The sequence below is a fragment of the Bombus pyrosoma genome, linkage group LG9, assembly GCF_014825855.1.
Source record: "Bombus pyrosoma isolate SC7728 linkage group LG9, ASM1482585v1, whole genome shotgun sequence".
Taxonomy (NCBI): domain Eukaryota; kingdom Metazoa; phylum Arthropoda; class Insecta; order Hymenoptera; family Apidae; genus Bombus; species Bombus pyrosoma.
In genome coordinates this window covers 14,427,773-14,453,222 of record NC_057778.1, presented here as the reverse complement: position 1 = coordinate 14,453,222, position 25,450 = coordinate 14,427,773, and the positions used below count along the sequence as shown (strand labels likewise).

Below are 25,450 nucleotides of genomic sequence, written 5' to 3'. Positions count from 1 at the left end.
TTTACCATTACATATTTACTTTATCTTATTACTATCTACTTACTTACTAGAACGCGCATTCTACGATAATTCCTTTCCACAAAACAATCGCCACTTATACAATTTATATCATACTCATTTTAATCGTTCTATTGATTATTCATATTAGAGTGATAACTCTATCAATTAGTAACTATTGGAGACGTTAACTAGTTTAAAAAATGGTAGGTTAAAATTTGTCATTCTTAAACTTTTCTCATAATTCGCAAAGTGTAACAAGTAAATTTTCAAACATCAGCCTGCTCTTAATTGTTTATATACACGATATATACGAAAAAAATTTATAAAAATATAAGTAATTTGTAAGATTTTTACCTATCTTGTAGTTTGAATATCTTCTTATAAAGATTGAATTTGTTAAACAACTGTATTACAACTATCGACCTGTAGATACTTGGTACAATAAATATATTGTGCTAAAATAATTACGATGAAAGTGATTTGATGAAAATACATAAATCGATATGTACATGTATGTACATGCTATCTACACATACGTAGATCTCGTCTCAATAAAAATCAGTATTAATTTTTCCAAAAGAGTACCTACCTGTTTTTGGTAGTTACAAGTACAACTTTAAAAGATATTTTGTCAGTTTGGTAGTTTTAGCGTTAAATGGGTTTAGTTTAGCGTGTCTAATTTAATGCATTTTAAATTCGTTCGATATTTCGATCTTATATTAAAAAGACTCTGTAAATTTCAAAACTCTGATTGGGAATTCGAAAGTCGACGATCCTCAGATTGAAAGAAAGTTATCCGATGGTTTTTCGAGCGTTACTTTGTTACACGCATTATTCTAATATTATGTGGCTAGAAACTATGCCTGTTAAGTCCTTTGCTCCCAAGAGCAAATTTATATTATACTGTTGGTGGTGGTGGTCAAGTTTTTCGGCTATGGCAACCCACGCTGTGTCGTACGAGCACTATTCGTTCGCGCCAACGCATTCGAGTCTGTTCGTTCGGCTGCGTTACATCGTGACCACTGTACTGCCTCTCTGTACGTTTCGTTCAATTATTCAAATTAACACACCTTGTACGAAAAATTCGAACGAGTCGATTTCATTTATCGTTTATCATTAAATAGTCTACGTTTCTCTCGTTTCGATGTTTCAACATTTCAACGTAGTGGATAGTTAAGAAAATTCGAAAGTGTTTGTCGAATAGGAAATCTCTCCAAAGAACATCTCCCTTAATTTGGTAAACGAGTGACCTAGACAGTTTTCACCTATAGTTTGGCCATCGATATTAAAATTCCGATCACGCGCCCACCGGTAAGTATCCTCCCGTTCTTGCGGTACCGATTGCACATTGCTTATTTTACGATCTACACGCGTAATTTCACCCGGAAGAAAATGTCAAAACGGTTGCTCGTTATAAAATTCGAACATTCGAGTCGACGAACATCGATGTCACTGGACAACCTGTTCGGTGGAAAAGACGGCTCGTACGCGGGAAATACGAAAATTTCAATATCGACGAAGGAAACTTTTCTCGAATATATTATTATTCTGCAAAATTATCTGATAATTATGTCTGATGGCTGTACGTATAAGTATCTATGTATCACTTGCTAATAATATTATTTTTTACCAGAAACATTTAACATTCGGTAACGTCCAATAAAATGTCGTCTATCCTGTTTAAGAACTGCACGACCGAATAGATTTTTTCTTTCCATTAACAAACTAAAATTCTCCATTAAATAAGAAAGCAATGGTTTTGGATTTCTATTTTATTTCTGACCTTGGCAGAAACCTTGATTGAAACCTTGACTGAAGAGAACCGTCGTTCCTTTCTCTCATTTTTGCTATTTTGTCTCGATTTCGATACCGTTTTGTCGTTAAAATTAACTTAATGCAAAGATGACGGCAGTGGCTTATCCGAGCAAAAATTATCTTTCTAGAATCATAAATTTCATATTTAAACGTGAAAATATGTTAATACGTGCTTAAAGTTTTATACATCCGGAATATGATATAAATTTTTCTATGACATACAACTCGGTTATTCGAAGACGTACTTTACCTTATACCTTTACGAAAGAATCATTGATCGAGTGATTTCAAATTCTCAAAGGATGAGCTGGAATTCATTGTTCGTCTCTATCTTTCGGTATCTTTTATCCACCGTCTATTGTCACCTGAAACAACTGTTCCACGAGAGTTGCGTTCAATAAATATTCAAAAGTTTCCAGAAAAAGAAGACATTGTTTACAACTTTTTTACGCAATACCAGGATTTTTCAAACGATTATAACAATGTTTTATCATGTGTAATAATTTTGTTAGGTGAGATTTTTAAAATTCAGTTAAGAATCCGTGTCGAGCATATTATATTATTTGTAACATTGACGAACCCCTCCAATATTGTTTCAAAAATTGGAAGAAGTAGTTATGATGATACATACAATGAATTTGATGAACTATATTATTATGTGATTAGAAAGTACAAATATGTATGTACTTGCCAAAATATGTGAATATTTATTGAAAGAGAGAGAAAGAGAGAGAGAGAGAGAGAAAAAAGAGGGACAGCGTAGTAAAGGGTGGGAAGTAATAATGGTAGTAAATCAAATATCATAATTATCGTTAATAATGAAACGTCTGAGCGAACTGAAACGTAGCACATAACCATACAAAATTATATCGGCGATAAACCACATGATTCATACGTGTATTCAAATTTTAGCCATCATCAACATTCAGCAATATTTTTCTTTCAACAATCCTCCAACTTTTTCTTTTCTGTTATCTTTCAAACGTGCGAACACGCTAACACTAAGGTTACGAGTGAAGATTTCGAATGTTCTTTCCACGATTCGATTACTATTCCATTTCCTCCAATTTCCATAACTTGGATTTATTATTATTATTACTATTTATTTTAGTCCGTGCATTTCGGCTTTGGACGAACTTTCGGTTTTATATATCTACCTCTTATCTACTCTATTGTATTGCACTCCCTTAGATTATTCTATATAGGTATCTAACAGCTAAAAACTAATGACTAAAACTATTGCAACTTATGACTAGACACTATTGCCACTTTTGGTCTTTTGCCTCCTTGCTGTGCTACCTTCTTGTCTTTCCTCCCCGTCTTGTATTGCCCTTCTCTTCTCTATTATTGCTTTTAATTCTGTTTTTTCCATGTCTTTTGGTCCTTCCGTTATTTCACATTCCTCTATTACGTGTCTCAGGGCTTCTTCTTTCCTTTTACATAGTCTGCATCTTTTTTCCCCCTCTTCTTTCCAGTATTCCCTCGCGTTGGTCTCGTTTCCACATCTGAATCTGGCTAGAATTTTCCTATCCTTCCACTTCATCCTCCCTTCCGAGTATTTTGCTAGCTCTTCTTTGGTTATTTTTCTGTAATGTCTGTTATATTTGGATTTCCTTATTCTTTTTCCCCTCTTCTGTTTCTCTCTTCCTTCTTTCTTCTATAATTTGGTCTGCTGTCAACCTTTCCTGCTCTTCTCTTGCTTCCCTCTGTATCCCTCCATTTTTCACCTCTTCTAGTCCCTTCTTTCTCTTTCTTGTTCTTTCCCCTTTCTGGCCATTTCCCCAGTTTCTCTCTATTTCCTTTATGCACTCCTTTACCAGCACCTTTTTTGATTCTAGGGTTTTCTCTTCGTACCTTGCTGCTCTTTTTAATACTTTTTCCTTGATTTCTTTTAGCTTACACTCTTCTATCAGTATATAGTTTGATAACTCGGATTTATTATCTGTCCATATAAAATAACAGATTTCGACAGTTTATCTTGTAACACTGATCAAATACCTTTTTCTTATTTTTTATTTCACGGATTTGAGAGAAAGTCGCAATAAACGTATAAACATAATGTCGATATCGTATTAATATCGTATTAATATCGTAATACTTAAAGAGATCTAGGGAAAGATGTTCTTTTTTTGTCTGCTAGATTTTAAGCTGAAATTTTCGATAATAATTTAAATTGCTTTCGTTCTTCATAAGTCGTACAATGGGATAAGGACAACGTCCGGGTACTATTCGAGATTTTAAATTCTGTAAAAGTATACCGATATTATCCTTGATTATGATTATGTACATAGATAACAAATATTTAATTTTTATAAATTACTCTATCGTGGATAGAACTTATAGATGTGACAAGTTTGCCAAAGTTTTGTAGCTATTAAAAAATATGTGATTATTTACGAAACGTTGAACGCAATTATCATATTTCTTCTAATTACAAGACCAAAGACTGGATTAGCCCATCTTTTCATATATTAAGATAATTAAGTTTGTTTGTCTATATTTACATTCTTATCTGATATATATGCATGTATGTCATTTGAAACTGTATATGAGATATTTCCAGTTTTTCAAATTTACTACTTAGTTTCGTATTGTATATTTAAATAAAAGTTATAAACGTTTTGATTTTTGAAAAGATAGTTCTTTTTGTAATATTAAGAAATAAATGTATTTTAGCTATGTTATTCGTTAACTTCTTTAATTCAGACATCATTCCAAAACCAAAAGATATGAAGATATAATAGCTATATGTAAGTACCTGTATACATAGTTTTTCTTACAATTAGGACTTTCAAACCATTTTATAATATTACCTATCTTGTATAATATTTATGAATATAATACAATTGAAAAATAAAATTTAATTATAAATCTTTTTCTAGCCTTAATAAATTCGTCCTTGAAGAAGTCAAATTAAAGTCAAATTCTAGATCGAATGTTGGACGTAACGAAATACCGCAAGACGTTATTTATATGTATGTTTTTTTTCTTACCGAATTCGAAGTTTCGATAATTTCAATATGTGTGCGTACATGTGAAGAAAAAACGAAGAAACCGTTGAACCTGTCCTTTTTCTGAATGTACTTTTTAAATTGCCTGATAGAACTACATAAGTACGTATGCATATATGTATATATGCATATATGTATATACATACATACATGAATGTTCACCCGGATCGATTCTAGCTGTCATGGCTTTCTTGTTTCGCTTCATGGTCCTTTTATTTTTCTTCGGTGTTGAAACAGTCATCAACCTGTTTTAACGCGTATATATTTCTTTTTCGTAACCTTACTTTTACCATAATTTACAACGAACTTCGACAAGTTGCTTCCTCGAGATGTTTAAACTTAATTATTATATATCTCTATTATCTAACAATGAATCGTAATTACGTATACTCAGTAATAAAATAAAATTGAAACTTTACAAAGCGCACGATTGTAATTACGTCATACTAGCTGTAATCATTCAGTTGCTCTGCGATCCAATCGTATTTTTTTATCGTTAAAAAGTTTCTCAAGTTCGAGAAGAAAGGTGAAGAAATTATCGTTTATACGAGCGATTTCTCCTTTCAATTCATATTACTAAGTTTTTCTTATGTGTTTTTGTTTGTTGAAACGAAAACAAGCTTAAATGATGCCCGATAGTGTCTAATTAAATAGTGGCATTAAACGATATATCCGTTTATCGTGAAATATTTCAGTGATGATTTTTTACTATACCGTACGATATGTATACCATTTACTGATATCGATTTGGTTTAAACGGTCAAGTAGAGGATGTTAGGTCTATAATAATATGTATAACAAGATACAGTATCTTTAAAATTATTTTTCAATATACGACGAGATAGGATGGATTTCGATTGTCAGACGCGTGATTGAATCGCTTGGTAATCATTCAGAGATCTGAATCATTCTATACAATTTTTTTCATTGCTTTACTTTCTACGAAGTCTTTTCGCAAGTTCAACGGTTCGAAACTCTATTATTCAGATAGTTGATTACATTCGACGGGATGTAATTTCGTTTAAACAAAAATCGCAAACAAAGTGATCAAAAATTATTTCAATCTTTATTATTATATGTATTAGTATATGTATATATTAGGACGCGATAATACATTATACATATTGCAATTATGCAATAAGAAAATTGACATCTGTAAGTCCTAAGTGTCGAACGTTACGCGGTAATTCTGATACTCGAGAGGCTCTGTACCCTCGAATTTTTTCACAGCTTTCAAACTATTTCATTGAATACCATCGTAATAATAAAACTCGGTGAACACATCGACGATGCATTACTGTTTGCACACATAATTCTTTATAGGATAATAAACGTTATATCGCATCGGCTGAGACATTGTGTGCAATGTAGACATTAGAAAATTTTAACTGATTATTACTAGCAAACTTATAATATCCTTCCTAATTTGTTTTTTCTTCGTGTATTTAGCGAAATATTTCCCAACCCTTCTTTCGTCGATTATCTTTCGTCAGGAACAAAGAAAGGTACAATCGATTTGAAAATAGCTAGCGATTTTGTATAACTTACGGAAAATAACTTACAAAGCGGTAACCTTAAATTGTCATTCAGCGACATGAAAAATATCCCAGGGTCCGATAAGAGACATAAGTTCCTTAAAAACGAATTAAAAAAAGGCTGGTTAACCTTCGTCGTTTCGGAGAAAGGTGCCACACCGATTTATCTCGAGTCATCGAATTCCGTTGATAAAAGACAAACGTAACGATAAATTAATATTGAAATTGAAAGGCACTTTGCATAATTCCGTGTAAGGGCATTGATTTCATCATATATGGATAGAAAAAGTTTTAATCACCAGTTATGCCGTTTATCATTATTTTTTTCAGATTGATACGTTTGATTATTTTATATTAAACCTGTCGTTACTTATAAATCTTAATAAAATCATGGTCTCTAATGTTTTTGAGTATTTTACATTTATTCTATCATTCTATCATTACGTCTTATCGTGTTTTGTTCGCGTATGATTCGCAAGAAAGAGAGCATTGTTGTTCAATAATATAATATCGATGAATGTTAACTGCGCATAAACACATATATTATAACAAAGCTGGCATCATCTGTCGTCTTGTCTGTTTGAAATTACGATGTTATTACTACGATATTTCCTTATAAAACGATTAAATTACATCCTATAATAGTAACAAAAGTATGCTTGTTCAACATTTATGATGTTTGATTTACCGTACGCTAGAAGGTATCGAATTTTAGATACGTGTGTATATAGAGATTTTAAACTCGGCTGTTAATCGTCGACATGTCGACTCGCAAAGGTATTAACGTTCGATCGGTTTAATGTCAGTCTAAATTTATGTTAATTTCATTCGATATTTTAATTTAATGATCATCATGTACAATATGTACACGATGGTAGACACAACTCTGATACCGTGGACATTACATCTTTGAAATACGTATTTTTCACCTGTACCTATGCGATTATTATTGTGCTGGATTTCTATTTCTTACGACGAAATGACCGAATGCGATTAAATTTTCTTTTATAAAAGCACGCAAGTTTATATTGTATAGAAATAATGAAATAGACGTTATAGAAGCGAATAAGTGTGTATGATAAAGTGATAATTAAAATTATTGCTGGAACATTTTGAATAACCTTTGTCTATACGTGTAACCGCCACTTGAGTTTAGTTTTTATGTTATAGAGCTATTTACGTTTAATAGTACATATATATAAATTTATTTTATAAATTTTTGTTCTGTAAATAACTTTTCAATGCATTTTCCAGCAATTGAAGATTACAATAATGTGTAATATTTCATACATCAACCGATTTATAAAAAATGATTTCATTCTAACGTTGCTGGAAACCACTCTGTCCCAACGCTCCAATCTACACTGTCTATAACTCACTGATCCCTCTTTTTTACAGTATTAAAAATGGTTGTCTCTCTCATTAATAGATTATATTCAGATCAGGTTATATAAAAACGTGGTTGCCTACTCCAGAATGAAATGTAACGATAACTTAAAAATTTAAGATTTTTGCGAATACTTGGGATACTAAACCCGAGCGGTAGTTATATATGTATAGTTGTTCAGAATGCTGACCTTGATAAAATATCTCAAAATAATTGAAATAAAAATATTCGCAATAATTATCGACAAAACGATTATTAATAAAATCAATTTTTAACGAAATAAATGAAGAGAGTGGGAAAAAGTAGAAATAGCGCAAATGACAAAATCTTCGTTCTAAGAAAGCAACAGAAAAATTTATATGCTGCTAAATACGTATTTACAATGAAATATAAATGTTCATAAAGACATAATTCGTTAAAAGCTCGTCTAAACGTAATAATTAAAAGCAAGTCTCACGTATGTTTCCTTATATTTATCTCGTGTATGAGAAAAACCTACCTGCATCACATTTTTCTATCAATCCCCTTAATTCATAAAATATTTTTTGACTTAAAAATGTCGATATCGCGATACGATAAACATTTCATTTCAATTGTAACTCAACCTGATTGACGCTACTCACTATATACGCATATGTGATAATATCTTGTATATTCTTACGAAAGATTTCTATTGCTACTACCAAACTACCAAATTCAAGGTTTAAACTTTATTCACAATCATCTCTACGATATTTATTTTTCCAACGAAACATAAATAATCCCATTGTAAATCAAAATGGAATTTTACGGTATAATTAGAACTATCGTTAACTAATTGTCATATGTAAATATTGAAGTTTCCCAACAGTTAAAATCTCTGCACCTCCACGTATGTCCCCTGTTTCGATGAACACAGTGCTAAGGACATCTTGCTTGATTCATTAATCCGAGTATTACGATCTACCAGCGCGATATCATATTATTGTTACATTATCATTGTTATCATTGCAATAGAAATTTGATTTTTTCGAAAACGAAATTTCGAAAAAAGAAACTTTGTTCTAGACTTTCGACTTGTCTCTGCATGTAAAATAATCATTTGTCCATTTGATCTGCTACAGTCTGTATATTTTAAGAACTTTGGCTAATTAAATTAGTAATTATGGTACATTTTCAACGGGAAGAGAGCCTAAGAGAGAGGAGGGGGAAGGGGGAATTAGTAACGGATGCATCTAAATACTTTTAAATGCATCTAAATACTTCAGGGGATAAATCTGCATACGAAAATACCGATGAAGTTGTCAAGCTCGATATTTTGAATAATTTTTTCCTATACGTAGGAATAGCAGCGTTGCGCGGCGGTCGGCCTTAGTTTTTGAGGTATACGCACACATATCCCGTCGCCCGACCTTAGTTTTCAAGCTGAGTTGGCTTAGTGGTAGTATTAATCCGACCGTCGCGCTGTGGAGATTTAATCCGGATTTAGATCGCGATGGCCATGCAATGAATCCATCTCATCCTATCCAAAAATTTACAAAAGTGCTATTAAGAAATGTTTTTACCATAAAGAGGAAAGAAGACGAAAACTTGGAACATTCCATTTAATCGCCTATAACTCGAAAATTAAAATACGTAAGGATATATGTACTGTGCTCGCGCGTCGTTCCTTACTTATTTCTGTATGAAGGTTTATTCCCTGAAGTATTGAAATGTATGAATCAGCCTGTATGAAATAACGTTCTAAATAATTTTTTATTTTATGACCTGTAAATCTTATTTTAGGTGATCATGATTAACAGATATTGGTATCGCAATATATTTTTTGTACTATCCTGTTTCTTTCTTCAGGTAAGTTTCTTGTTCAGATATTGTTCAAACATTGTTCAGATTTGTTTGTGTACACATTTGTTCACATACGTATACGTATCTATACATATTAATATCTGCCAATTCGTTTTATTTAACTCTTACAAAAATTTAATCAATTAATATGAAAGTTAATACGTTTATTTCAATCGAAGATAATGCATATAAAAATTATGAGATCTTATTGCGCATGTGTTTCATATTTATTTCGTAACTAAATTCAATTCAATTTAATACCATAAAAATAAGTTCGTTTCATTTTGTTATTGTATAATATTTTTAATATTTTAATGTTTTATATTCCTCATTTTGTCTGTAATAAAACAGAAATATTTATAGTTATATAAAGTAATGACTTTAAAGGTTCCGAGTTGCATTCATGTAAATGGTCATGGACGTTTAATGGACCCACCTGCACGGAATAGTATGTGGCGTTTTGGATATCCGAATCCTGTAAATTACAATGACAATGAACTCTTCTGTGGAGGTTATGCAGGTTCGTTGTATTATAATGGTTACCTCGTTCTGATATAGCGAGTTGAGAGAGACCAACGGTATAGAATCCTGTTATATGTACACGATGAACGAATACATTGAAATTTATGCCATATTACAGAATGTTACGTTTAAGAGAAATTGAAGAGCTCGATGTAAAAACCGGTCAGTTGATCACTTTTCAGAAAGATCGACTTTTCGTGTCGGTTTAATATCGTTGCGACCACGAATTCCTTGTGACAATTCTTTGGCAGGCATTATTAGATAATAATCAGATTATAATTATTATCTTTGCAGTGCAATGGGTGGAGAATAAAGGCCAGTGTGGAGTGTGCGGTGATGCTTATCACTTGAAAGAGCCGAGACCACACGAAGCGGGTGGCGAATACGCAAAGGGCACTATAGTTAGACATTACACGGTTGGTCAGGTAATTCCCTCTCTCTCTCTCTCTCTCTCTCTCTCTCTCTCTCTTTATGCCTAGAATTTTTTATTATAATAAAGCTAGATCGATCGATGACGGAGTTGAATATATCGTTCAAATCTATAGGATATCGACGTCGAGATCGAGCTTACAGCCAACCATTTAGGAAGATTTGAAATGTATCTTTGTCCAAATAACAATCCAAGGCACGTAGCAAACCAAGAATGCTTTGATAGGTAATCAAAATCTTTTGATGATATCGATTTATCAGTACCAATTTGTAGAATAGGTATGTGAAAATGAATTAGTTAATAATTATCAATAAAATCAGGATATTACAACGATAACAATCGTCTTGTGTGGATAGCTATGATAGGTGTTGAGCAAATTTTCGAAAAACATTTACATCTACACGCTATACGAAATACGTACATTAATTTTATATTATTTTTACACTTGTATTTTTTCCTGTATTCTTTATTATTAATTATACAGCTTATAATATGCAATTACAATTAGACTGTAATATATTTAAAACCTACGATGCTCATTTTCCTACATTTTCATATTTTATTTTATCCGCTTGCCGATATGTTTTAGGTATCGTTGCGTTTTATCGATGTACATGCTCTACTACATGTTCTAGATTGGCAACATCTTCATCGATGATGACTGTTACTTAGTAACAGTAAAGTTTTTACAAATTTCGCATTAGGACATAATATCTATAATCATATTACGATTGCCTTCTTTAAAAAATCTGATACTGTATACGAAACATGTTGTTGTTTAAGATATCCGTTATATATATCCGGAACCCGAGACGTCCGATTTGAGATACCTCCAGACACTGAAAGAAAAGCTATATTTCGGTATAAGGTAACTTTACCACCGTATGTTACCTGTACGCAGTGCGTGATACAATGGAACTATTACACTGGTTTGTATTTTTACATTTTACATAAATATTTGCTTACGTCAGTATCATTATACCTACTTATAATTAGTTCTAGTGCAATTATATACTATCCTCCGAATTTGAGGAAAAACTATTTGAACCTATCTAATGTATAGTGTGTATATATATATGTGTGTGTATGTATGGCAAAAATCAGTATATTTAAAAGTCTCATTTGTTTTTAAAACGTAATAGTACTGTGTTCCGGTATTTTAGTAATGTCGAGAACGTAGATATTTACTCGTTAGCAACCGTGATTTTACTCGCTATACATACATATTAGGTAATATGTGGGGCACCTGTGAAAATGGAACCGAAGCTAACGGATGTGGAAGACCAGAGACGTTTCGAAATTGCGCTGATGTGAGCATCGTTACTAGCACAGCCGGAGTACCGCCGCTCTTTGTACAACAGGACAATCCCTTTTTGCTCTATTACAAAGACTATCGTTCTCCAAATAACATATTTCCGCTTGTCGTTAGGTAATTACAGTATTTTTTTAATCGGGGAGATCTGCAATTAACAGATGTAAAATTTATTAACCGGTATTTTCAATTGTAGATCTCAGGTATGCATGTCCACTCTCCTTTATCGGCGTATACCAGGAATGAATGACTGGTGTCAAACCAACTGTCTTCGCTATCCGCCAAATTGCCCAGCAGCTATTTGCCAATGCCCGTAAGTTATCGCGAACGAGCCTCGTACATATTATAATTACACATTTTCTAGTGAAATAATAGTTGGGCATACTTAAACCAACAATTTCATCTTAACTGGAGTACCTCGTTGCTGGCCACTTTGTAATAATTATGTGACGTTCGTGTTTGATAATTTCTCAACAAATGTTCGCAACTTTTTCATTTCCTTACTTATCTTCTTTTCATGTACAGGCTGTAAGCAAATTATTTGTCAAGATCATCATAGCGTTATTCTAAATTAGTTTGGATACTGATTATTACATATTCTGCGTACCGACGTGCATACACATCTGCAAAAGAAGCAGTCACTCCTCATAAATTATTGCTCCTCGTGAAGCGAGTAGAATATGACGCTGTAAAAAAAATTTGACTTGGTATTTGAAAATAAAGGTCAATTTCGCGGCTACTTCTTCTGTAGATCCTCACCGATCCAGTGGTGTAAAATAATGGTCTGACAAATAATTTTTTTACATGTTGCACATACGTAGTATGTATCGTCCTGGAATATGTTGCAAACTCTATCTTATAAAAATGTTTTTAACCAAGTATACTATTCAGCTTAAAATATTAAGTCAAACCAATTCAGTCAATAGCATATATATATATATATATATATATATATATATATATAAATGTGCATATTTTTATTATGCACATTTTTGTCAACCTAGTATATGGTATTTACATTTTCCATTTGTATCAAGGAAATTTATTTTATTTTATACCGTGATGATTCGTGCGTCCGTCGATACTCTCTTGGTTTATTTAACAAAGAATAGCTAGTTTATCGACAAGGGAAATTTTATTAAAAAATCCATAAAAAATTGCATTCTTTGTTTCTAACAGGGAATTGTGTGATGCGATCGGAGATATTGCTGGCAAAGACGGTGCAAGCGTTTATTGCATGGACAAGTGTTTAGTATACCCTTCCAATTGCCCCTCTCAACGTTGTCGCTGTTATTAAGCAAATTTCAGTTACGCGCAAACAATTTGGTGCATAAGGAATTGTATCGTGAAGCTTTAGCTCATATTCGACGATTAACGATTAACAAAATGGTTGTAATTCGATAATGTTTATCAATTTTGGAAAAAGAAATAACTAGAACACCGTTATGTCCATATTTGACGTTTATTGTCAAATGAGAAACTTGACTAGATAATTGTAAATGATGACGCAGAAATGATATCTATGTTGTAATTTTATCGACTTTGAGAATGCTTTTACATTTGATTATATATAGAAAATATGACTGATATCTATCGAAAAACTGCCACACCGTCCACGGAAGCTATTTCATTTACTTTGTAACGATCTAGTGTTAATGCTTGATAATTCTAATAATCTCTTGATAATCTTTCCCACTTGTGTTTTACGCGACGAATAAATATTTACATAATTTACATGGTCCTGTTATATAATATTATTGAAAATATACATAATATTTATTAGAATAAGGAATAAAAAAGAAAAATTACTTGCTCCATTACAATATTGTGCGTTATCATTATCATTAGTATTGTTAGTTTCATTTGTATTTTTATTATTATTCGTTTATCTAGTATTAAGTAATTACACTCGTTATGTATGAAATTACAAATATATGACATATCCTATAGGCATGATTGAAAAAACTTGTACGACTACTTTTAAGATTAATCTTTATTTCGAAGAAGAGATGAAAAGCTTGGAAACTTGTCACTACCCTCGATTGTTCTCGATAAAAAAGATAAAAGAGGAGATGTTAGGAATATTCAAGAGAACACAGACTTTAATCTCACTATAGTATATTTAGTATTAGGACATTCTATTGACAGCTTAAAATATTACGCATGTATCACATATTATATATGTAACGAATAACATCCTCTTTGCTTTTATGTATACGTGTGCATATGCGTGTATACATATACGCATACATATCTTCGTACGCGTAAATGCAGTTACATTTAACGAAACGATCATTTATTTAATTACATGTCGCAAATGTTCTCAATGCAACACCTCCCTTCACGCGCATTATACGTATATTTGCGCGCTTGTGTACACATCGCATTGTGTCAACTGAATTTCGATTTTACAGTGAAAACTTGTAATTCATATCGGCCTCGATTAATATCAACAATATATTTCGTCGATTCAACACTGTACGTCTTTTTCCAGGTCTATACATTATTAATACTTTACAAAACTACATATATACACTAAAGCCTTTTATATTCTCTATAATACGTCTTCAAGTGTCTAAATATGTAGTAACATGTTTGATCTGTTTCATTCTTTTGCATGTACTTTAATATATATGTAATTGGATTAGTAATCGGATAGTTAATCAGTGAACAATAGTGTGTTCAACGTATTAATATAACTTTAAAACAAGTTGTGATAGACGCACCGCAAGTCGCTAACACAACTTATTTAATATAAGGGTCGTCATACTTCGTTTTCCATCGTTTACATATACATTCTAATATCGTTTAAGCAACTATCTAACGTCCACGATTGACTTAGAATGCAATGAAACCCGTACTCGGATTCTATTCTCGAGAAACCATTCTTCATTCTATTCTGCGTTAATATCCACAATTTTTATTATTTCTCAATTGTAGAAACTTTCGAAACCAATACGTATATACACAGTTTCATGCTGACATCTATTCGATCGATCCTTCCTTTACCTCTTGTTACTTCTATTTTCATTTTTCATCACGAATCCTTCTAATTATTAAGATCAGTATAGACAACACACTGTCCGTGAAAGGTTATTTTTAATCTTTCTTTGTCTATACGCGATGTACGTGTAATTCATTATCAAGTACCACGACACGAAAACAATCCTTAAAATACAAAAACATATTGGAACGCGTTTCGAATGCAATCTTATTCGATCTCTTAAAATTTCTCAAAGTTTCATCCATGTTTTGCGTTTCATCGTTAATATTTCCAACTAAAATTTCCTTTAAATTATTGTTATAAAAAAAACGTGTATTCTATCCAATTAAAACGATCTTTTCCTTCGTATCAATGATAAAAGAACAGCATATCGTTGAATAAATGTTATCAGTGCGATGAGAACGTCCCTACGCTAGTTTTTCAATTCTAGTAACAATATAGTTTACTAGATACACATGTTTAGCACACTTGTTAAAATGACGTGAAGATGGATCGATCTAATACAAAATACAGATGAAACATCTCGGGACATATCAAGGATCGCTGAAATCTTGAATCGATCACCCCTTTTTTCACCTATATCGCTTAATTATCTTCTTCGTCCTTGTCGATGTATTCTTTTATTATTACTTTGCTTTATTCTTTTTATCAAAACGATGAGACACAATACTAGTTATTCTAAAACTTAATTAGTCTTAGAATTCGCAACATGCATTTTCGAAGGAGGGGTGAGTTTCAGGTACATTTTCAGTCTTTTCCTGGTAAACATGGCTCATTCTCATCTAGTTGTCTATCAGATATTAGATAATTGAGAGAGAAATCGTCGCAAACTCTTAAACTTGGTAATTTTTATTTTACGGCTTTTACTTCCAAATATATGTATATATATATAGTTCCAATAATCGATAATTGATAATCGAATCGAATCGAATCGAATAAATCTCTATTTTCCGGTGAACGCCAATTTCATTTTCTTAAATAACTCATAAAAAATATTTACTGTTTGGGTCAGGTCTAGATCATGTCTGAGTCAGGCTTACCCGTAAATTACGCTATACTTTAAGTTATATTTGTACTATTGGCGAATCTAAAACTGGGGAAGAAACAAAAACCGACGAAACAAACATGTGATTGTTTCGCTTTGCACGTGATTAAGAAAATCGAATTGTAAGTGAATTTAAATCGACTGGAGATCAAGATAATTCCTTCGCTAGAGATCCTAATAGGAGAAATCGCCATTGTTTCGGCACGATCGCTGTATGTGTGCTGCATGTGTGCTGTATGTGAGAATTGAAAATAAGAGTACGAAAGTAAGAATGATTCCAAACTAATGACACATACACGATGCAGGTGGCAACATCCTTAACGTTCCAACATGTTCGATAAACGGCTTCTTCCTTTAACGCCTCTCACGAGGGCATCGTTTTATTTAACACTACGTGTTAAATAAAATACAACGAGCAACATAATCTACGCGGTATGACCAATTAAAAAATAGTATTTCTTCCTTTTGATTCTCTGTTTGTGCTTTTCTTTGCCCGAAAACTTGACGGTCATTCGCCAATCAAATCCCTATTATATCGCACAAGGTAATTTCCATGACAGATAACGACGACACCTTACCGTTAGCTTAGAATAGGAAATACAATGGTGAGCTATCATGCTGAAATTTTCTATGTACTTGCTAATGAGTATCCAGTGTACTCACATACAACTGGATTTTGAAATATCCCTTGCGCTATCTCTAAAATATAGATATTATAAATTATTATACGATTAGTGCCTTTAAAAAACAATAAAGAATTATACGAAATATTTGGTACAAATTTACTCAACGATACATATCGATATTTATTTTTAAAATAATAATATCAAAATAATTATCGATCGCTATAGCTTGTTGTACTTTGCTGTCGTTTATGAACACTGTCTTTTCATTCGTAATACTGTTATTATCGTTGCTACGCGACGCGCGCGTTGCGTCTTGTCGCGTCGTACGTAGTCGCTAACGAAAAAATAATCGCCAACTGATACACACACTGATTCGTTACCGTGACATTTTTATTTCTCGATTAAATTTTTCATTTGACCAATCAATACGAAAACATACGTTGTTAACATATGTAGAAAGGAAAACGTGAAATCAGATGGCGCTTAGAGATTCAGGACGCACAACGATCCTTTCGATTGCCCCTTATACAATGACGACGACGACGAGTGAGTTAGTTAAACGATAGCGAGTAGAACTATCTATCTATGATCTGTGATTAAAATTCTAACGACGGAACGATAATGCATTATGTATTATGTGTATAAAATGTCTCTGCAAAAAGAGAACAAAAATAGCTTTTGGTTCGTTTCGAAGCTTATCTGTTATAATAATTGTTGCATGCTTCGCCGAACGAAATTCTTTTACAAGATGGTATATACTTACTTATGCGTAAGTCAAATCGGAATCGTCTCTATTTACGAGTCATTGGAGTTCGTAAATAAGATCCATTGTCAGTCATACATTAAACCTATCTTTGCAAATTCCGCGACTAACAGAATAATCTCGATACCTATACCGTATTCATTATGATTCGTATAATATATTCATTTCCACAGGGACTGTAACATGTTGTTTTTATCTAACTAATCAACTATGTAGTTTTCGTAAGGACCTTCACGGTAGTTAAATTGAGCTCTTGAATTAACAGTACGATCGTCATGAATACGTTGTTACATTTCTTAAAACTAATCTCGAGTGCCCGAACTTTCGTTCGAAATTTATTACTATCGTTTCTAAACGAATGCTCGCCGCTACTTTAAATTTTACTCCATATATTCATGGAGTATGTACTTTCCATATATACGATATAACAAATACCTATTTATCGATAAAAAAAACATTCGTTTCAAACATGTGGCAAATAAATTGAAACTTTATATATATATATATATATATACACACACACACACACACATGTAGTATATGCAATAGTGTGTGTGTTTTAATAGCTGAAATTAATTCATATATTAAGAAATAATGAAATTTTACTATCGTTCGTTTACTATTTTAATTCGTGTTTTCAGTTTCAATGTTTCTTCGATTCAAAAACGGAATTACCGATGGAATTCGTTAATACTTATTAAAAATAGTAGCACGATGTCTCGCATTCTTATGCCTTTATCTCGTATTGTGATTGTTAATCGAGTCTTTTTGTTACGTAATCTACAGGCAAATTAATATTTTCATTAATTATGTTACGTATTACGTAAAGTACGTAACAAGTGTGCTTTTTGTTTTACCAAGTGTGCACTCTTATTAAGATTATCTTTCTAAATTTTACGATACAACATTTCCATTATAGTATTTAACAACCAGTCGATTAAGTTTATTAAAGAAGGAAAATTGCGTCATCAAGTTCACGTGCAGTATGTAGTTTTGTTAAATTTTTCTTATATACTTGAGTTTAAGTTAATCGAATTGATTCGTGGGATCTGGGTACTAGGGCAGTAACAGTACCCAGAACCCAGTCATAGTATATACTTATAAATGATATTATGTAGACACAATAAATGACTACATTTCGAGAAAACCATTCTCCCTCCATCCCTCTTTCTCAAGAACAAGATTCGATATTCTCTGTAACAAACAAACGAATCGTTATTATTACGCTCTTGTTTCAAGATTCTTTTCTTCCCTATTTAATTTTAACTCGATCTAATTACGAACAGCAAGTAGTAACGATTTACAAATACACGTCAAGTATCTACGATCAAAGTCGAATAGCTTCGTTTTACCTGTACTTTTCAAAATTTAACCGTTAGCCAGCCGTTATATCGTAATATAAGGCCGTAAGCGGGCTAAAGTTACATTAAATACTTGTGATTCGACACTTATTACATATCGGATAAACGTATGACTAACACTTAGATTAAATGACAATCAACTGTCACAACATTCGAATGATTTTATTAAGCGAAGCAATGTCATCTAAACCACTTGGATGTTTTATGGTAAATTTGTCACATTGTACTACTTATTCAATACAATGATACACCAATATTGGAATTCAATTGTACGTGATCGTGACATTTTTCTTTGGTAAGGAACGTTCGTTTATAGAAAATGATTAATCGTCTATAATAAATCAAATAAAGAACTTTTTACGGTTTATTAAGTTATCCGTAAGTAGCATTAAAGAAGTTTGCGAGCTAAGGGAGCGGTCAAAGGGCTCATGATTGACTAACTCCCATAGGACGCATCTTTGCATTTAATACTTTTGCGAAACAAATCGCTTTAGAGACTTTATCCTTTATTAAAAAATTCGTGTCATCTTGTCCACTATGTTTATTTTCTTAATTGGCTAACATGTACGTATTAATTATAATTCATTGCATTCAGCAAACTGACGTAACTATATCTGTCACAGCTCTTTAGTCAACAGATCGCACAACTTTCATGTAGATTATCGAATCGGAAACAGAAAACGAAATGGTTCGTTCAAATTTACATAGATTGACAAGAAAATGAAATTGAGAATCTTACTGAATATACTTTTACGTTATGCTATCCCGAAATTGTACCGAAATTGTACCGAAATTGTACCGAAATTGTACCGAAATTGTGCCGAAATTCCAGACAAAACGGAATTTTTTACACATCACATCGTGCTGAAATCTTTATCATTATTTACACATTTGAGATTACTCTATTAGATTACTACCATAGAATTATGGTGGCGGTGTTTTATCGTTAGACACACAAGTATCTTTCCTTTTGCTTACTTTCAATATTTTCGTTCTTTCCCATTAAGACGATTCCATATCTCGACAAATGTTACAGATGAAAAATAATTCAATTTTCAATCCTTTCGAAATTGAAAATGATAAATCGAACAATTCAAAAACATAATACTCGATATCCTGGATAGCTCGGGCACTCGAACTTGGCAAAAGTGAAGTAAAATGGAAATTGAAGTTGCGAATGTTTATATGTAGAATGTATGTTTAGTACCATACCAAGTTACAAATAACCTAAAGTTGCATATGTTTTCACATAGGGTGCATCCACTCTACAATTTTCTCTGAAACAAACGTTATAAATTGTATGAATTTTCCAACTATCCTTGATAAGCGTAACTCCTTAAGAAAAGAACAAAAATAAATAAATAAGAAGATTAATAGTAATAAAGTTGTGAAAGACAGGTCAATTAGTACAGTTAAGGTACGCGATCGATTCGATCAAAAGAGATTATAAGATGCTTTTGTCGTTGTAAAGCGATTAAAGTGATAGAATTTTATATATAATCTTATTTTCATCTTATTAAACTGCGTGGATTTGTCAAGCCTGTCAATCTTGAAAATCGCAAACAAGCAAAAGAGGAAGAAAAACAATATCTGAATTTCTCCAAAATATGTAGCATCCAAATAATAAGAAAATTTATGCTCTTGGGTTGGCTACGAAAAACGATATACTATACTTCAGGGCACGGAAAATTATTGAATCTTTTGCAATCTTGTAGTTTCCGACGTGTTTCGACTTAAAAAAATAAGTTTGAAGGTGCGAAATCCACTAGTTGAGTAGTTATGCGTATATAGAGTAGAGCATTTTTAACTTATTTGATATATTACTTTGTCGCCTTATCGTCGGCTTCTAGTCGTGATTCATTCAAGGAATGGCGTCGCTCACTGTACAAAGAAGGAGGCGGCATATTGTGATTGATCTTTTAATTTTAATCAGAAAAGCATAACAAATATGCTGGTAAAAGTTTCGTTTCCCGGGATCTCAGTCCCGCCTTCTCTTTCGCTCACGTTGCCCTTTTCTACGTTCGAAACATCTAATACATCTCGGTTTCGAGGAATAGAGTCGTTTATTTTATCGGAGGTTTTCGTAGATCTCGACACGAATGTACCGAAACCTAAGGAAAAACGTCGGAAATTTGAGTCGTGAAAAATCAACATGGAAGATAAGAAGGTTTGACGCATGCGTGACGCATCTATGAATATCTCAAACAGAGACAGAGACACTCTACTCATTTCTGTCTGTTTCGCAAGAACGAGAAGCTTATTGCCTTCCATATTGATTCTTGGCGATTCAATTTTCGACGGCTTTCCTGAGCGAGTGTCTAGACCTGTTACTATAATCGTGACGTAACCGACCACCGCGGGGTCGAGAGTATAGGATAACTCAAACTTAATCTGATATGCAAAATCTCGCCGTAAAATGGCCGTCACCATAAAAAAACGAGCATTTATACACAACCAGCGACTCCACTCATTGGCTTAATAGCGCGTAAGAGCCAACACGGCGTCAAAGTGATGTGTAAAATACGCTAAAAAAGCTGAACTTTACGCACGCATAACTTTTGAACCGATAAATCTCTACAGTTAAAACTTGCAATTTTGTATTCTGCGTGCAAGAAACTATTAAATGACAAATAAGAAAGGCGATAATTTTGTGTTGAAGAGGTTCGAGGTTCGGTCAAAAATAATTGTTCATCCTCTAAAGTATAGTTTACCTCAAATGATATTCAATGTTAACAGGCAGAGGAAAAGAAGGTGGAAATATTTTGTGCGTTTCTTCTTTTCTCGCTCCTATCCTTCTCTATTCTACATATACATAGTTTATTCTCTCGAACTTTTCATCTTACGTCGCGTAAATGTAACATCTTTTGTGTTCTTTTAAAACTATAACTTAAATATCTTTGTTACGCTAACGACGATAAACGTAAAACAAGTTTAGATGTAAAGTTTTTCCAGTAATTGGTACTATTATATTAATTTATTATTTCAGCAAACCAACTAATTTCGGTTAACCAACTAATTTTCAATATTAAATTTCTAAGTACTTACTCGTCTTCCCACGGGCATACTTCGTTAACGTTATTGTCACGCTTTTGTTGAGGAGCTGGTTGAGTAACTGGTGCTAATTGATCATCCTGTTTGGTGTCCGGCTCCCAAACAGGAACAACCTGCGCCTCTTCCAGCGACTCCACCGTTTCCGTTTTTACGAGAGCGGAAATTGCCAAACTTTCTTCGGCTATAACTGCCGCCATTGCATCACCTTCGGCAGCCTCCAGCTTTTGCCTTCTTCCCTCAATTTCTATCTCTTCCTTTATTACCGGCGCATGATCGCCGTTCGTTTTTTCCTCGACTTCAACCGTAGAATTGTCGCTCGGTAGATCCCCCACGATCGCGCTAATGCTTATTAAGGGAGCCTTGGTTGAAGTTTTCGTCGTCAGTTCCTCCTCGAGAGACTTTAACGTCGTACTAGTTTGAGACTCTTCGGTAATACACTTCCCTGTCGTAGACACATCCGATCTGTCAGTTGTCATATGAGAATACTCGAACGAATGTTGTGGCGACGGATAATTACAAGACAAAACGGACGGTCGACTGATCTCTGAGAGCTTCGTTCTTCCGCTAGTCGAGCCGATGGAATAATTTCGCGTTGTTATGCCGATTCGTTCGGTGGTCGTCATGCCGGCTGTATTACAAAATAACTATGATAAAAAGCTGCACGATTTAATTAATTATTCGTTCTAATACTTAACAAATATGCATACGTATAGTATCCCTCGCTTTTTATTATATTTAATCTAATTTTATCTTATCTTTGACAGTAGCGAGAATTTCGTTGTGGAGAGCGTTGTGGAAAGCGTCGTGGAAAGAATATACGCATAGCATAAACGCAAATAGTTTACAAAATATTTACCTGTGCTACTACTGTGTTGCAAACTACAAGACTTTCGAAGATGTTCAGAGACTTCCGCTACCACTAAACTGACATCAGACGAGGAACTACAGGAATCTAATTGCGATGAATTTTTCCGAGATGCACGTGTAACCTCGATAGACTGTGACTGCGCACTCAAATTATTGCCTTCTTCCGCTTGACTTTCAACCGACGACGTTACTCCAGATGATATTGGATGGTGTGATAGTGTGGTATCTATGGCGTGCTGCTCTATACTCGGTCCTGGAACCACGTCCCACGGGCAAACGTCGTCCATAGGGCGAACTACAGCTTCCGATGTGCCAGCATCCCTGACAACATGAACTTTATTATATGATTTAGTTTTTATTGTTTCCTCTCGTTAAAATACCACAGCGTCTTTTCATTTTATTTCGATTCTTCTGATTTCGATATGTCGATAGGTCATGCAAATATGTAATTGTACCACCAATTGTACCAACGTATAAGAGGGAAATTACACGCGCCTTGCAACATTACATTTCTAAAGAGAAATCGTAATTGTCGTTTCTTTTTCGTTTCGAGCCGAAACACAGTTAGGCTTCTTTGAGGGAAGAAGGGCCGACTTCTCTCGGTAAGAAGCGGGTAAAATAAAATTGATGAGAATTAAGTTGAATTTGAAGTGCATTCCAAATTCCAAATTGTTGTTTATACATTGCATTATTTTCGATGAACTTGTAGTAAAGCTACTGCCTCTCCGATTTCGATCAGTTTGAAGTATGTTGCAACATATTGAACGACCTTTTCCCATACACATAATGGACGGTCGGCTTTAGTTTCTGAAATATTCGCAAAAAACTGCCAATATCGCTGCAGCAAATTCTGTCTATCATTGTGCATTCGTAACGCATGAGCATATAATTAACAGCGACTGAACCGAAACTTAACTTCTACCTTTTATTTATAATATGTATACATAAAAGAGAGTTTGACGAGCTTGGGTAAAGCTCTGTGCACAACCGTATATGCGAAACTGTGATAAATGTCTGTTATAACTCAATTAAAAATAGATATTGCCAACGTATTGCGTTTGAGTTTTTATTCGGTTAGTTCTTTCAATTCAACCGCCACACCCTGAAACGGTCAACGATGTTTGCGTAAAACAATAACAATTCTTTTATTTTGTAAAATAATATCAATTATTCGGTGATCTATTACCTTTTGTAATTAACACTCTGGGAAGCGGGTGCTCTGACAACCATACAACCCGAATCCCCGCGTGTTTTTCGACCGATTGAAGAGATTCAAAGCGACCAATATTATATCTAATATATTATATCTAGGTTTCGTATTATTCAAGCATGTAATGTAAAAATACATTCATAATAGTTCGTTTATAGCATCCGTTGCTTTTTTTACTGTTTTATTTAACAGTAGTTAACATTTTTACAGAATGCCGCTTGAAATGTGTAAGACGCGAATTCACGTCTCCGGTCCTCAAGGTGTTAATTCGTTATTATTTTACGCAACCGTTTGTTGCCAGCCGCCTGGCGGCGCGGAGAAATTTGTCAGCGGATTGAGAAAGCTAACCCAAACCGAAATCCGATACATCGATGATACGTATTCATTTTCAACTGAGTTATAACAGACATTAAGAGATGTCAGCCTCGCATACGCAATCGCGGACGGAGTTTCAAATTCACCCAATTCTCATTTATACGTACTATTAACAGAAGATAAGAGTTAGGGGTTAATTTGGATTTGAGCAACCGACGCTGACCCAAACGCTGACACAGACGCATAATTATAGACGGAATACACTGTAGTGGTGGTACCGATCGTCTGTCGTGAATATCTCGGAAACTAAGACCGACCGTGTTATGCACGTATATATAAGAAAAAGTTGTTCAAAATGTTGAGCTTTACAACATATTGAAAACTCGTCGAAATCGAAGAGGAGCTCAACCTAAATTTAAGTTGTTGCTTATATCTTTGAAAATGTATATCGCTTGGATCGATTACACGAAAAACTGAAAATTCGCTAAATAATGTTTCGATAATTGGTGTTAACAGTGGAATCAAATAATAACGGCACGATCACATGAAAATGGTTACACAAGATATTTCGGTGCGTATAATAAATACCGTTTCGTAATAAAACAATACGATATCGAATAATAAAATATTCAATTAAAAATGGACAAGACTTTAAATATAGATAATTTCCATTAATTATTATCACCGACATCGTAAACTTTTGTTATTAATTTGGTACTTTGCATCAAGATCATGCGGAATGTTTTGTAACTATTTATTATTGGGCAAGTGGCGAGATGAAACGGTGCTACCGTATTAGTAGATACGATAACAATAAGTAAGAACGAAAATGAGAATGAGAAATGGATATATATAACGTAATAGTGCCATAATAATGATAAAGCGAAAGACTAGAAAAAGACAGTTGAACGATAATACATATACATACATTTATATACATACTCGTATATGTATGTATGTACTACGTATATATATATATGTCTATATATATATGTCGGAGATGAAAGAACACCGGAGCCTTCCTTGGGAACTTGGGGAGAATCCCGTAATATTGTAATCCGGATTTCACCATAGCCATAATTAAATAATTGTCATTCAATCCGATCGTGTTTATTTGAGATTTGTAACAGTGAGCTTGGGCCCGAGGCGACAATCAGTCGCCAACGTAGCCTAGGTCAAGGGATAAACGTTTACCTAAACAAAGGCATAGAGTAACCGTATAGCTCTCCTTGAAAAAATACAGCAGCGGCGCGCGGCAGTAAACACTCCAACGGATTCTCTCCCGTGGCTTGCCACACAAAGACCGCACACTTTGAACAAGATGATTGCCAGATGTCGATATACCTCCATAGTACATATTCAGCTAGCCTAA

The 25,450-nt window shown here is 33.5% G+C and overlaps 2 protein-coding genes and 1 pseudogene across 11 annotated transcripts in view; 1 reads left to right on the top strand and 2 right to left on the bottom strand.

Moving 5' to 3' along the window:
• Window positions 1-2,203: 2,203 nt before the first annotated feature.
• On the bottom strand, window positions 2,204-3,779 carry LOC122570707 (annotated as a pseudogene).
• Window positions 3,780-9,152: 5,373 nt separating this feature from the next.
• Window positions 9,153-16,328, top strand: LOC122570708. The gene is made up of 8 exons (XM_043733439.1): window positions 9,153-9,578; window positions 9,960-10,092; window positions 10,389-10,519; window positions 10,640-10,749; window positions 11,308-11,453; window positions 11,755-11,953; window positions 12,033-12,149; window positions 13,016-16,328. Exons 1-8 carry the CDS (start codon window positions 9,519-9,521, stop codon window positions 13,131-13,133), a joined length of 1,014 nt encoding a protein of 337 aa, XP_043589374.1. The 5' UTR covers window positions 9,153-9,518; the 3' UTR covers window positions 13,134-16,328.
• Window positions 13,938-25,450, bottom strand: part of LOC122570700 (regulator of G-protein signaling 9) — a 50,020-nt gene continuing 38,507 nt past the window's right edge. For 7 of the 10 annotated variants that reach the window (XM_043733420.1, XM_043733422.1, XM_043733423.1 and 4 more), the window contains 3 exons: window positions 22,543-22,874; window positions 21,681-22,314; window positions 13,938-19,912 (listed from right to left, as the gene is read on the bottom strand). In XM_043733420.1, coding sequence (XP_043589355.1) covers window positions 19,852-19,912; window positions 21,681-22,314; window positions 22,543-22,874 — 1,027 coding nt within the window. In that variant the 3' untranslated portion in view covers window positions 13,938-19,851. The remainder of the gene's footprint in view (window positions 19,913-21,680; window positions 22,315-22,542; window positions 22,875-25,450) is intronic. The other 3 variants (XR_006317893.1, XM_043733419.1, XM_043733421.1) reach the window with 3 other exon arrangements.